The sequence below is a fragment of the Lepisosteus platostomus genome, chromosome 20 (genome assembly GCF_059453375.1).
Source record: "Lepisosteus platostomus isolate fLepPlt1 chromosome 20, fLepPlt1.hap1, whole genome shotgun sequence".
NCBI lineage: Eukaryota > Metazoa > Chordata > Actinopteri > Semionotiformes > Lepisosteidae > Lepisosteus > Lepisosteus platostomus.
The window spans coordinates 5,358,266-5,371,556 of NC_142630.1; the positions used below are offsets into that span (position 1 = coordinate 5,358,266).

At 47.9% G+C, this 13,291-nt stretch overlaps 1 protein-coding gene across 4 annotated transcripts in view; it reads right to left on the reverse strand.

Moving 5' to 3' along the window:
- spire2 (spire-type actin nucleation factor 2) overlaps positions 1-13,291 on the reverse strand; it is a 31,000-nt gene that overhangs the window by 3,845 nt on the left and 13,864 nt on the right. For all 4 annotated transcript variants that reach the window (XM_088613711.1, XM_088613710.1, XM_088613709.1 and 1 more), the window contains exons 4-13: positions 11,663-12,022; positions 10,914-10,994; positions 9,080-9,244; positions 6,799-6,885; positions 5,595-5,718; positions 4,962-5,131; positions 3,902-4,109; positions 2,773-2,912; positions 962-1,099; positions 12-79 (exon numbers count right to left, since the gene is read on the reverse strand). In XM_088613711.1, coding sequence (XP_088469837.1) covers positions 12-79; positions 962-1,099; positions 2,773-2,912; positions 3,902-4,109; positions 4,962-5,131; positions 5,595-5,718; positions 6,799-6,885; positions 9,080-9,244; positions 10,914-10,994; positions 11,663-12,022 — 1,541 coding nt within the window. The remainder of the gene's footprint in view (positions 1-11; positions 80-961; positions 1,100-2,772; positions 2,913-3,901; positions 4,110-4,961; positions 5,132-5,594; positions 5,719-6,798; positions 6,886-9,079; positions 9,245-10,913; positions 10,995-11,662; positions 12,023-13,291) is intronic.

A 13,291-nucleotide genomic window follows, 5' to 3' on the forward strand; every position in this document is an offset into this window, starting at 1 on the left:
GTTCCACTTACCTTCTGCACAAGAGACACGTGGATGGCCAGGAGAAGAGTGGGAACTTCGCTCTGCAGCAGCAGCACACCTGTGTGGGCACAAGCACCTCCACATGAGCGCACGGAGGGACTGCGCAGCACGTCCGGGCCCCCGTCAGAAGACCCCCAAAGACACAAGGCATATCGAGAGCTGCGGTGGCTGTGTGCTCTGTTTCACAGGCTCGTGTGTTAACAGTTATTGGATTAAGTGCTCACTGACTCACATTGAGCAACACATTGAGCTCAATCTGACGAGCCAACACAGCTCCACACCTCAGCGGTCAACAGCCTTCCTCTGCCCAATATCTGTGGCCATGCTGAAGTGTTTTCATTCTAAGAACTTTGTGGGGGCTCTCTGTGTGAGATCTGTATGGCCTGCTCACCCCATGTTTACTCTTCATCAGTGGTTCCCAGTGCTGGTCCTGGTGACCATCACACCTACTGGATGGTGTTCCAGCTGATCCCTCAGTCACACGTTCAGACCCTTCACTGACTTAATGAGAATACGACTCACGATGGGGCTTTAACCAGTGTTTTTTGTAAGTGAAATAAAATCCAAAACAAAACGAAATGTAAATGTTCCAATGACACAGCTTCTTAGATCAATTAAGGCTTCAGTGATCTCATGAAGGTGGGCTGGAATGAAGACCAGCAGGTGTGTGAGTCACCAGGACCAGGACTGGGAACTTGCACAGCTGTACAGTTTTCTTTGACTTGCCAGAGGTAGAGAATAAAGCCAATGTTGTTTTTAAAAAAAAAACAAATTATCTTCTTCCTATTGCTTCAGCAGCTTTGCTATGTGAATCATTTTATCACCAATCAAAAGCATCAGCTTGAACACCGGGCTGCAGCAGGCTCTTCCAGGATATTCCCATTCTCAGTATGGCTCGAACCCTGATCCAGTCCCCCACACTCGTGCCTCAGATCCTCACCTTGCCTTTCCTCAGGTTGTTGTACAGCTCCTTACTCTGCAGGAACTTCTCCATCTCTGCCTTCACCAGTACCTTGCGCACGTTGATGACTTCATCGACGGTGAGGGCCAGGCTCTCCACAGGGTGGCTGAACTCCTCCTGGGGAGGGAGGGGGCAGGACCAAAGTCCAGCAGACAGACGTCACTGACAGCAGAGTGCGCCAGCCCCTGAGCAGCAGCACAGCAAAGCAGAGCTCCAGACTTGACTGGAGGAATCTGCTGTTTTACACAGAGGTAAACAAGACTCCTGCTACACAACAGCTGGGTCTATCTCACATTGAACAAGCTGCAGGGGTCTTTTACAAATTCTGCCACTAACCTGCTTCTGCTTTCAAAACAGATCAAGCCCAGGTCTGTTTCTGTCAAGTTGCAATTATAAAGACAAAAAGCACAGAATTCCAAGTACACATTATCTCACAGCTAATTCATTGAACTGCGCAGTCCATAAACAGGGTGAGATGTTTTCCGCAATTCCTGAGCCAGGACTGCAGGACTGCAGGACTCATAGATATGACCATCAAGAGTCATGTGCAAGTCTTGGATTGGAAACTTTTACTGCTACAAATACAGCATAAAGGTTGCAGAACATAGTGTGGATGTTGGGAAGCATGTGGATTCCAAGGCAACAAAAAAAAAATGCCAAGGAGCTGGTCTCACAAGCAGCTGCTCCAGCTTTGAGGCTGGTTTAATCCTAGTAAATCTGGCAACCATGTGATCCATGGAAGTTGTAATCCAAAATGCTTTACCTGTTCACAAATTGAGCAATCTGACATATACATGCAGTTTGTAAAACCTGACATGATTTGACCTGCTGTGCAATGGAGCATTGCCATCCTTTGTTTGAATGGGTTGTTTTCCATCCATTTTCTAATGGCTTCATCCACTTCAGTTGGGGCCTATTGGATTGTCTTTCACCGGACAATTCTATCATTTTCATTCCCAGGATGACCAGTTATATAGTGAAGTTGTCCTGGGACTTTACATCACATTCTACAGACACCTCCAGTCTGGAAAGAGCCCAGAAGAGGAGCAAATGCTCATGTTAAGACTGAGCTGCTGAAGAAATTAACACAAAAAAACTGACAGCCCATGTCTTTCCATTCTGACATCTTCAGTGGGTCATGGCTAATTCACACTGAAAAAAGCAGTAGCTCATGATGAAGCAAGAATTAAAAGCCCCATCATTGAAGATGATAAAACCTGTATCCAGGGATCTGGGCTCTGGTAATCTCTGCCCAGAGTTAGTGCTCCGTATAGATTAATGAGGAATGCCCAAAGCTAGAAAAGCCATTAAAACTATAGAGATCACTGGTTATTAAATGCATTATTCACCAATAATGAATTTAGCAAAGAAACATGCAGAAGAAGCACTGTTTGAATTAATTAATTACTTGCCAAAAAATTAGATTAAGAGCTTTAAATAGAAAATGTTTAGTGCTTAACTCCCAGTCTTTAATGCATTTCTAACAAAAGAAAATTCAGCAGTTAGCCATTCATCTGTTTTTCAAGCAATTACTGTAATAAGCAGCTGCTTACTTCCTACCTTATTCTACAGTGTAACCCAGTCACAAGGTTAAAAAACAATGAAATGCAGATGCTATGACATCACTTATTTATCAGAATTACATTGGAGACAAGGCATGGCGGAGAATGTTGTTCCAGACTCCCACAGTGCTTTGCGTAAAGAAGTGCTTCCTGTTGTCGGTTCTCCATGCGCTTGCCCATGTTTTCCATGCGTGTCCTCCGGTTCCAGTTTCAACACAACGTACTCACCATCCACTGGTGTCTGGAGCCCTGCTTGGAAGGGGAGCTGCCATCGGCCTCGGTCCGCTCCTCCACCGAGCTGAGGGACCCCCGGCCGGGGGAGAACACCCCCTGGGGGCGAGCCGCTCGGCCCCTTACAGGAAAGGACACTGCGGGCACAGACACACAGCACACACCAGCAGCGTGAGCACTGCCGCCTCACCGAACCGGCCTGGCACGCTTTCTTTTTGCCAAGGAAAAAAAGAGTTTGAAGGTGACTGTCTGTAGCGCGAGGACCCTGGGATAAATTATTTTTCACGGCTACTGCCATTTCAGACTTGGAGGATTAGTTTAACATCACTTTATTAACCCTTTACAATTTCTTGCATTAGGAATTGTCTTTTCGCAGACCCCAGCTTGCTCTCCATGAGACACACAGACAGGGAGAGAAGCCTGGGGTCTGCGAAAAGACAATTCCTAATGCAAGAAATTGTAAAGGGTTAATAAAGTGATGTTAAACTAATCCTCCAAGTCTGAAATGGCAGTAGCCAGCTTGCTCTCCATGAGACACACAGACAGGGAGAGAAGCCTGGGGTCAGAGTGCAGGGTCTGCCATTGTACAGCGCCCCTGGAGCAGCTGGGGTTAAGGGCCTTGCTCAGGAGCCCAACGGAGTAGGATTCCTCTGCCGGCTGTGGGATTTGAACCGGCAACCTTCCAGCCACAGGCGCAGATCCTTAACCACAGAGCCACTGCTCCGCCCCAAAAGTTCTGTAGTTGAAGTCATGTTTGTTTTCCTGGTTTTATTCATAATGGGTAACGTTGGGTTTCCTGGTCTGTGTGGTAAAATAAACCTCCCCAGTTTCTTTCTGACCTCAGAGGCTCTTCCGTCTTCCTCTTTTTTCAATTGTGCAGTTTGATTGTCAGTACAAGTACTGGACCACTGAACAATTGAAAATACTCTCTGTGACTAACCATGTTCAGTTGAGAAACAGAAATCAGGTTGTAATGCTACTGTTTGAAATAGAAAGCCCCCACCATTACACAGATTGAGTAACACGTTCAGAAAGCTGAAAGCCAAGAACAGGACCTTCTGAGCTCTGCACACAGCAGCTGAAATAGGACAGACGGGATTTGTAACTGACAGTCTGGCTCACTGACCCCGCTGATGGGTGCTCCCAGAGCTGTTGACCATGCTACGAGCCCGGAAGCGCTCCCCTCTGGAAGAGAGCTGCTCCGATTCGGAATGGGACAGAGCCATTTCACTCTGCAGCATGGCGATGTCGTGCTCGGAGAACGAGCGGTCCCTCTTCAGAGGCACCGGCGAGCTCTCCACCCTCCTCATGTCCCCACTGGGAGACTCCTCCTCCTGGAACACACAAACCAGGAAACACCGCGGCTGTGAGGAAAGCTCTTTAATTGGGCCCGTTAAGCCATAACGAGCTGTTTCGCCTCGTTGAGAGCTGAGCTGGAATGCAAACCTGCAGACTGACCAGCCCTCCAGGACCAGCACTGCCCACCCCCGACCTGAGGGGTTCGGAACCCACTCCTGGCAAAGTGCTGGAGCTCAGTCTGCTTGTGGAAGAATAGGAATGGGAACAGGAAGGAAACCTCTTCCCCCAAAAAAAGACCACAGATAAAAACCACCAATCAAGACGAGCCAAGCAGGAGCTGCAGGAGCTGAGGAAAGCAGCGCATCTCCTCATGATCACAGAAAACGAAGGCTGCGAGTAGAGAACACACAGGAGCGTGCTCACGCGGGTACCCACCTGGGGGGTCTCCTGGGAGTTTCCCTTGGGCCCTCAGCTCTAGAACAACAACACTGAGGCTTCAGAAATGGAGGACACACTACAGCTCAAGGGGACTCTCTGGCAACTTACACTTTTTAAAAAGTAGCCATGAATAAGTAAATGAAGGGGTAAACGTAGAAGATGTGGCGTGTGTTGTTAGTGTACTATATAATAAACTAAAATAACCCACACAGATTTACTGTATAATATACTAATATAACCCACACTGATTTATTTTATAATATACTAATATTAATATAACCCAGAATGATCTACTGTATAACGTACTAATATAATCCATTCTGATAGACTGTACTGTAGTATATAATATGGTATACTAGTATAACCCATACAGATATATTATATAGTAATATAAGGTACACATTTGAAATCAGATCACTGTGGTTCAAAGTGACCCAGCTCTCCCTCACCTCCGATATGTTCATCTCCTCCATTTCGGCCAGCGTGGGGGCTTTGAGCAGGACCCTGGGCCGCGGTGGGGGCAGGCGGTTTCCGCCCTCGGGGACAGAGAGGTCGATGCAGGAGGTGGACTTGACGTCGCAGGTACAGGCATGGACCAGGCAGGGCAGAGAGCCGAAAGCTGAGCGTGGGGAAGACACTGGCGTTAGGCGTCCCGGACCGAAGAGGGACGGCAGAAAGCAGTAGGGTGGGCTCAGAAACTGCTGAACAATCATGCACCGCTTATTTCATCCATCCACTCCAAGACTCTCCACCAGCTCTGCAGTTTGTGTCTTAAAGCTGGGGTCAGGGTTTGATTCATGATACATGTGGCTGCTTCTGGACTATAGAGCTCATCCACTACTCCTCCTTGAGCCAGATGGTAAACTAATACCTACGCAGTGTACTATTCTAAACATATACCTTTTTTTTACTGATTTCAAGTCACCTGTAAAGATTAAGGCCAAGTTTTTTTTTTTTTCCCAGAGCTGATTTGAAACACGATTAGCCTAAGTAAGAGGCCAGTCAGGGAACGCAGAAGGCGAGGCTGTGCTTCCTGCTGCAGACAGCAGGGGGAGCCCCTGCGGTGGCGATGCAGCGCGCACCTCTCCTGCCACAGCACGGCTGCTCCACTGGCTTCAGCTTCCTCTCCTGCCGGATTTCAGCCAGGATCCTCTCGTGCAGGGAGTGCTGCCTCTCCGGGAGGGGCCGCAGGCTGCGTTCGGACACCTGCCGGGGGAGAGGGAGGGGGAGAGGAGAGGGAGAGGAGAGGGAGAGGGAGGGGAGAGGGAGATAGAGGGAGAGAGAGGGGGATAGCGGAAGGAGAGAAGGAGAGAGGGAAGGAGAGCTCAGACAGGGCTGCATTCTGATGGGCAGCTTTAGAAAAACCCAGCCGATACAAGGAAGCTTCTGCAGGAGGAAAAGGGCTTCTTGTGTAGCAGAAGCTAAGAAACGTCTACACCGATATCAGCCCATCAGAGCGCTCCACTTCCCTAAATACGGTGAAACATCAGTACTGGGACAGTGAAGTGAAAATGTCACACAAAAACATTTTTGCTCTTTCATGGTTAAAAATGTATGCACAAAAATATCCAGAAATAAGAGCAGACATTCTGTGCTTTTGCCTCTTATCTTTTGATCTGAAACACAAATTTAAATACCACGACACAGCAAAAATGACCAATCTCACTTCGCTGCACCCATGCCGCCACATTACACTGTGCAAGGCAATGTACCACAGCACCCAGCTCAGTGCTGGACGATCCTCTCCACGACACGACTAGAGGAATATTACCAATCGGTCTAAATCAGCACTTCAAACACTTAAAAAACCTATAAGAAGAAGATTTAGAATCGCATGTTAAATTTTTTGATGAATGTTCAATTCTTAAACCTTTTAAAAACTACAGATATGTTTTTCATTGTCAGGAAACAGCCCTGGTGAAGGCATAACGGTTGGGTTTCATCTTTTGGTGCTGTGATCTGTTTATGTATAGTATTTTCTAGTATTAGTGCAGAATTGACTTTTAACAAGATCCCTGTTTTATATGCTTGATGTGTCTGTGTTAAAGTGTAGAGAGTTCACTTCAACATTTGTCAAAGGTCAAGTGTGCTTCTCTGCCAGCTTTATTTGCCGAATGAACATCGGAATATGAATAGGATGGCACAGATAAAAGCTATTTGGTTTTAGTTCTATATAGTGCATAATAATACACTGCAAAGCTATATCTTTCTGTGTGTCTCTACACATAGACTCTTGGTATTTTAACCAGAACAGCAGATAAGCACAGCCAGGCCACAGTCACTCACTGGTTTCAACGGAGGTCGTGATCTGATGAAATCCAGGATGAGTTCATGGGCATCCTTTTTCACTCGCGTGGGAATGTCACCGTCAACCTGGAGGAAAAACATTTCAATAACCTGCCTTCCTCCTGGGGCTTCAATTCCTAGTCCAAGCACACACTGCCACACTCAGTCCACAGGACTGCCTTTCCTATTCCGCGCTGAGATCCTTCAGATCTGGCGCTAGAGAGAGGCTCACACTGCCTCACGATGTGCTACAAGCCCTCCAATGGGACACGACAACCGCTCTCCCATCTACCAACCTCTGTCAGCGGATCAGGGCTTACACTGGCTGTCCTAGCATGCTGGAGAACAGACAGGAGAGGAGGCTGCTCATACACTAAGACATGAAGGTTAGGTTAGGTTGCCATAGGTGTATACAAGCAACAGAAGCTGTCAAACAGGGGGAAAAGGAGAAATCAAGCCAAGGTGACTAAGTTTAAATTTGAACAACTTGCCTGCACATCAAGGTTAGGCTGTCAAGGAAGAAAAAGTGTGCGCAGAGACTGCAGATTTAAAAAAAGTAAAACAATGATGTAATACTGAGTGGCCCTGTTCTTATTTCAGTGCCCTCCTCCACAGAGTGAGAAAGTGGTTTTACGTTTGAGTGGCTCTTTCCTGACAGGTGGGCAAGGGCTTCTAAATCTGACCAAGGCCCTCAGTCATCCAGCTTGTCCCTGCACAAGGGCGTGTTCCTCTTTCTTCTATAAACAGAGAAACAAGGCTGAAGCTGCTCTTCTGCTTAAAAAAATCAATTTCAGTGAAACCATTAGGGAACTGGCCCTTCCAGACCGCTGCAGTGAGAAAGTGATGAGCTGTCCTGCCAAAGATCTGTTTGCATTTGATAAGTTGCTAAGAGGTATTCTAAACAATATTTATGCTGCTTTTTTCCCTAACCTTGGTTCTATGTGTCATTTGTCAATGCTCATTACTTAAACTGTGATGATTTCAGCTAATGTGTTTGTTAATTAAATTACCAAGACCTGGGTTGTACTGAAGACTGGGTTGCTGAAATCCCTCCATGGTATTCAGAAGTGTAAGTAACTGGATCTCATACACAAATAACACTCGTTGTAGGAGTATTTGAGACAGTGTCACTCACAGCGGGGTCTGGCCATCATTAGTCACCTATCAGAGCTGCTAAGACAGAGACAAGGGAGCGAGTTAAGGAGAGGACTGCAGCAGACTGAACTCGGCCTGCCACACTTCATTGCTAACCTGAAGAAAAGTCAAAGCACCGAGAGCAGGAGCAGGTTAAAAAGGCTCAGGACTCCCAGGTGGTACGAACAGTAAAGGTGCTCGTTCGGTTCATTATCCAGCTGAGCCTCATGGGCCAGACATCAGGAGCCTCGGTCACATCAGCCAACAGCGGCAGGTACTGGACATGAACTGTGGAGCTCGGAGAGTCTCAAATGCCAAATGGCTCCGAGAGGAGGGCATGTCAGAAGAGCAGAAGAACAGTTCCCCTCTGCACCTGTCACTTAAAAGTTGAATGTTGATTTCAATGAAAAGCAGGGGTGCAGGGGCGCTGGGGGTGCAGGGGCGCAGGGTACTTGGGGCGCAGGGGTAAGGCAGCAGCAGGGGTGCAGGGGAGCTTGGGGTGCTGGGGTGCAGGGGCACAGGGTACTGGGGGCGCAGGGGTAAGGCAGCAGCAGGGGTGTTGGGGTGCTGGGAGTGCTGGGGTAAGGCAGCAGCAGGGGTGCAGGGGTGCAGGGGGTACAGGGGTGCTGGGGGTGCGGGGGCGCTGGGGATGCAGGGGTGCAGGGGGTACAGGGGTGTTGGGGCGCAGGGGGTGCTGGGGTAAGGCAGCGGCAGGGGTGCAGGAGCGCTGGGGGTTCAGGGGTGTAGGGGGTACAGGGGTGCCGGGAGTGCTGGGGTGTGGGGGTGCAGGGGTAAGGCAGCAGCAGCAGCAGGGGTACAGGGGTGTTGGGGTGCAGGGGGTGCAGGGGTAAGGCAGCAGCAGGGGTGCAGGGGGTACAGGGGTGCTGGGGTGCAGGGGGTACAGGGGTGCAGGGGTGCAGGGGGTACAGGGGTGCTGGGGTGCAGGGAGTGCAGGGGTAAGGCAGCAGCAGGGGTGCAGGGGCGCTGGGGGTTCAGGGGTGCAGCGGCGCTGGGGGTGCAGGGGTAAGGCAGCAGCAGGGGTGCTGGGGTGCAGGGGTGCAGGGGGTGCAGGGGTGCAGGGGGTGCTGGGGTGCAGGGAGTGCTGGGGTAAGGCAGCGGCAGGGGTGCAGGGGCGCTGGGGCCTCACCATGACTTTGCGCAGCTTGTAGTTGCGGGCGCGGATGTCCTGCATGAGCATCTCGAAGGGCGTGAGGCGGAACTCGGTGGGCAGCGGGTCGAACTGCTGCTCCTGCACCTTCTTCAGCTTGACGCCGTGGCGCAGCTCGCGCATCAGCTGCACCCAGAGGCGGGCCTGCGGGCGAGAGGCTCCCTTCAAACCGCTTTTCCCAACAGCGTTTCCAGCTGCGGACCTCTAATTTCACTCATGAATGACTCCGTTAAACACATTCGTGAACGTCACATAAATCAACGCGTGGCTACTTTTTACTGAAGTATAATGCAGGTCTTTTGTTTAGCTAGTGGCAAAAATACAAAAACAAAAATGAATCAGTAAGAACTCCAAAACCAAACATCACAAAGCAGGGTTAGTTGCTCATAAGATCATGTCTTCCTTTACTGAGTTTCTCATTATGACCCATGCATCTCATTATCATTACAAACTCATCACCGCATTTCATTCCTCTACCTCCCCAGTTTCACCTCCAGAGCTCTTATTGATTCAACTTTTCTTTCTCTCTAACTCTTTGCTAATTAAACAGAAGACTGGCATTTAATATCAGCACACAGTGGCCACCTGTGTTAATTAGAAGTCACAAGTACAAAGCCTCCCATTTTAATGATTTGCACAACATCAAGAGACCAGGCTGAATAAGGTCAACTGCTTTGGGTGAGTTGCAAACATGCTTAACACTTTTTTCAAAATCAGACACAAAGTAACATATCTGTTGTGAGTACGATGCGTGTTTTTTGCAGGCGGTAAGAAAGTCATAGCTGTATGCAGGCAACAAAAGCTGTCAAACAGGGGGAAAAGGAGGAAGCTGAGACAGAATAAGTTTTAATTTTGACCACATGTGTGAACATCAGTTGGAGGCTTCAAGGTTAGGCTGTCTGTGTTCTGTAGGTTCTTCCCATTACTGACAGCAGTGCCTCGTGGTAAAGAATGTGCTTACCTCGCTCACACCTGGACCCCTCCTTAAACAGGAAGACACCCTGGTTGCACCGGCTTTGTCCACATAGTGTAACTATAGGATCAAGCTCCACCCGTGACTCGTTGTGCTTAATTGAGGAATTCTACTTTCTGGGTCACATGCTTGTTGCTAGAGGCTTTACTGACAGCTGCGTATCACACCCACGTACATGGCAATTTGGTCATTTTAAATCAAGAACTGTAAAATCCACATTGTGTTTGACTTCTTTTCCTTTCTTATGTTGTTTTGTTGACTGTGCTGCAGAGGTGAAAGCCTCCTGATTGGTCCATCGTTGTAAATCAATCCGGATAAATAGGGGTTTAATTTAATTGTGATGAGCTCTGTTGTACTATTTATATATTATATATCATGTATAATATTTTGATCTTTTATTTATGACTTTAGCCCAGTGGACTTGCCACTTCTTATCCACTCCATTACAGGACGTTGAACAGTCCAATACAGTAATCAGCAAACTGGTCCTTAATTGTTTAATTAACCCAGGCGTCAAAAGGAATCTTTTGACAATTAGGGATTAGCTGGAGAAAAGACTTGTAATACAAGGCAACTTCCAAGGAGGACTACGTCAGTGTCACAGGTGAGTTGATTAGGAACAGTAAAAAAAAAAATGGTGATGTTACTTCGTATCCAAATAAGGACTCCACTGGAGTAATTAAAATCGGAGATAGATGAATACCAATCCTTGAGCGACTGTTACACATCCCTGCTTTGGAGCCCAGTCAGAAAGTAGTAATTCTGCCATTTGTGAGAGTCATCTCACACTCGCAAGGTGTGATTTCTATCGTTCAACGTTTGGAGTCTGGAGGCTCTCACCCAGTCTGTGTTCCGGAGGTTGTCCAGCTCCGCTGCAGGCTTCCCCTCTGGGGTCTCTTCATCTCGGATTTTCTTCAGCATCTGAGAGAAAAAAACAGCAAGGGGCTTGCCTTGAACACTCACTAGCAGTGATGAACTTGATACATAGCAAAATATTCCATGTGCCCCAGATCTAGCGATAACAGGCCCTTTCTCTCACAGTGTATGTGAAGTTTCATCTTCATGCATGCAAGGAGTGTTCAAGACCAAGCAACCAGATGTGGGTGATTTGTAACTTTTGAAAATGTTGTTTTTTCATGGTAATATTTTAGGACAGTAGGACAAAGTAAAGCAGTGGTTCCCAACCCTGGTCCTGAGTGACCCCAACACCTGCTGGTCTTCATTCCAGCCCACCTTCATGAGATCAATGAAGACTTCCTCGATCCAAGAAGCTGTTTCATTGGAATATTTACATTTAGTTTCTGGTCACAAGCTTGGGATTTTATTTCACTTACAAAACACACTGGTTAAAACCTCCATCATGAGTCATATTCTTATTAAGTCAGTGAAGGGTCTGAACGTGTGACTGAGGGCTGGGCTGGGGTGGAACCTAAGCCCCACAGGTGTGTGGGTCACCAGGACCAGCACTGGGAACCACTGCAGTAAAGGCTACTGGTGAGATCACAGCTATTAACAGGCATGAGCAGAGTGTGAGACCTATGGGCACGCACTGGGAGTCCCTGCTCCTCACGGAAGTGGGAAGGCCTCACCTCCTTGGCATCCCTGATTTTGATGAGGAAGGTCTGCAGCTCCAGGGTCTCCACAAACAGCGCCCGGCAGACAGCCTGGTAGTGCGCCTGGGCCTGGCTGGGGTTGGCGAGGCGGGCTGCGCACACCGCCATCACCTGCCGGAAGGACCGCACGGAGCGGCGGGGCCCCCCCTCCTCCTCCTCCTCCTCCTCCTCCTCCTGGCCGCTGTATCCCTCGTCGGCCGTGCCGCCGCCCTCGCCGTCCCCGCTGGCCATCAGCTCGATGAGCCGCTCCAGCTGGGGGCTCAGCTCCCGCTCCTCGCTCTCGTCCAGGCCCCAGTCCAGCGCCCGGTAGATGGCGAAGCCCAGGGACTGCACCACCTGCGCAGAGCAGGGCCGGGACACGGGGCATTTACTGGCCAGTAGGTGGCGCTCCTCCCTCCTTCACAAATTCCAAACCCTCTTCTCATTCTGGGGCGACTGCGTTAGCAGTAATATCGGCCAAAACGGACGGGTGCCAATTAAAAAATCAGCTGTAAAAACTTAAAACAATGGAATGAAAACAGCTGTAACTAAATATCGAGAATCCTAATGTAAAGGTCCCAGAAACCCAGAACTGGGGCCCTGCCTTAATCTGACTCATCAGTTTAATCGCGATGAAGACGGTGTTCAACCCTTAAAACTACTTTATATATTGGAGTTTCTGTTTCAGCATTGCAGTTTGTAGGAGAGCCAACCCATTAAAGACAAACTGATCGTACTGCTTTGTTTGTTTTGTTTTCCATCCCTGTAAAGCACTTGCTTTCACGCTACACTCTTTGCTCCTGTGTTATGGATGTCATTTTAAACCACAATATGTGCAAATGTTTCACAAAAGCCTGAAGGAGGGCAATCCAAATTTACCGATGGCAGGAGAAGCACTTCCCCGGAAATTACCGGGTTTTGTGCTCTTCACATCAGAGCACGGACAGCAATTAAAATCCTGCATTTAAATAGATTGATTAATATTGGTGTTAAGGAGCAGATTTTGCCTTTTTAGAAGCCGCTCATTGTTTTCAAAATCACACCTGTCAGTTCCAGAAACGTGTGTGTGTGTGTGTGATCAACACCTGCTCGCTCCTCAATGGCTGATTACAGAGAGACGGACTCTGGCTAAACCAAACTCAAAATCATATAAATTTTTATATCCTTTCATATCTAGCTTCAAGTATTTGTATTTTCTAATAAAGTCATAGATTTTTAAGATCAACATATTGCCTTCATCCATGCCAAGTGGATGGAGAACAAAGTGATGAAGCCGATTCATACAGTAGATAGGGTTTATTAGGAGGCCATGATTGATAAAAGCCAGGGGGAATACAGTTAGGATCTCTATTCTATCACTTTTTACAATAACAGTGAAATGGATTTTAAGCATTCTTTTATCCATTACTGGTCAGTCTTTTTATGGTGGATTACTGATTTCTCTTTCTAATGTATTTGTCACACATTTTTTACAGTATTCTGAAGTCCTGCTGTGGATTTAAATGTGCACATTTTCTCTTTCATTTTTTGGAATCCATCTGCTAAAGAATGAACAAACATCCTGCTGCAAAGGTGCATGAACATTATTTCGTTTACCCCAATAAAGTAGTGCAGGAGGTAGAAAGG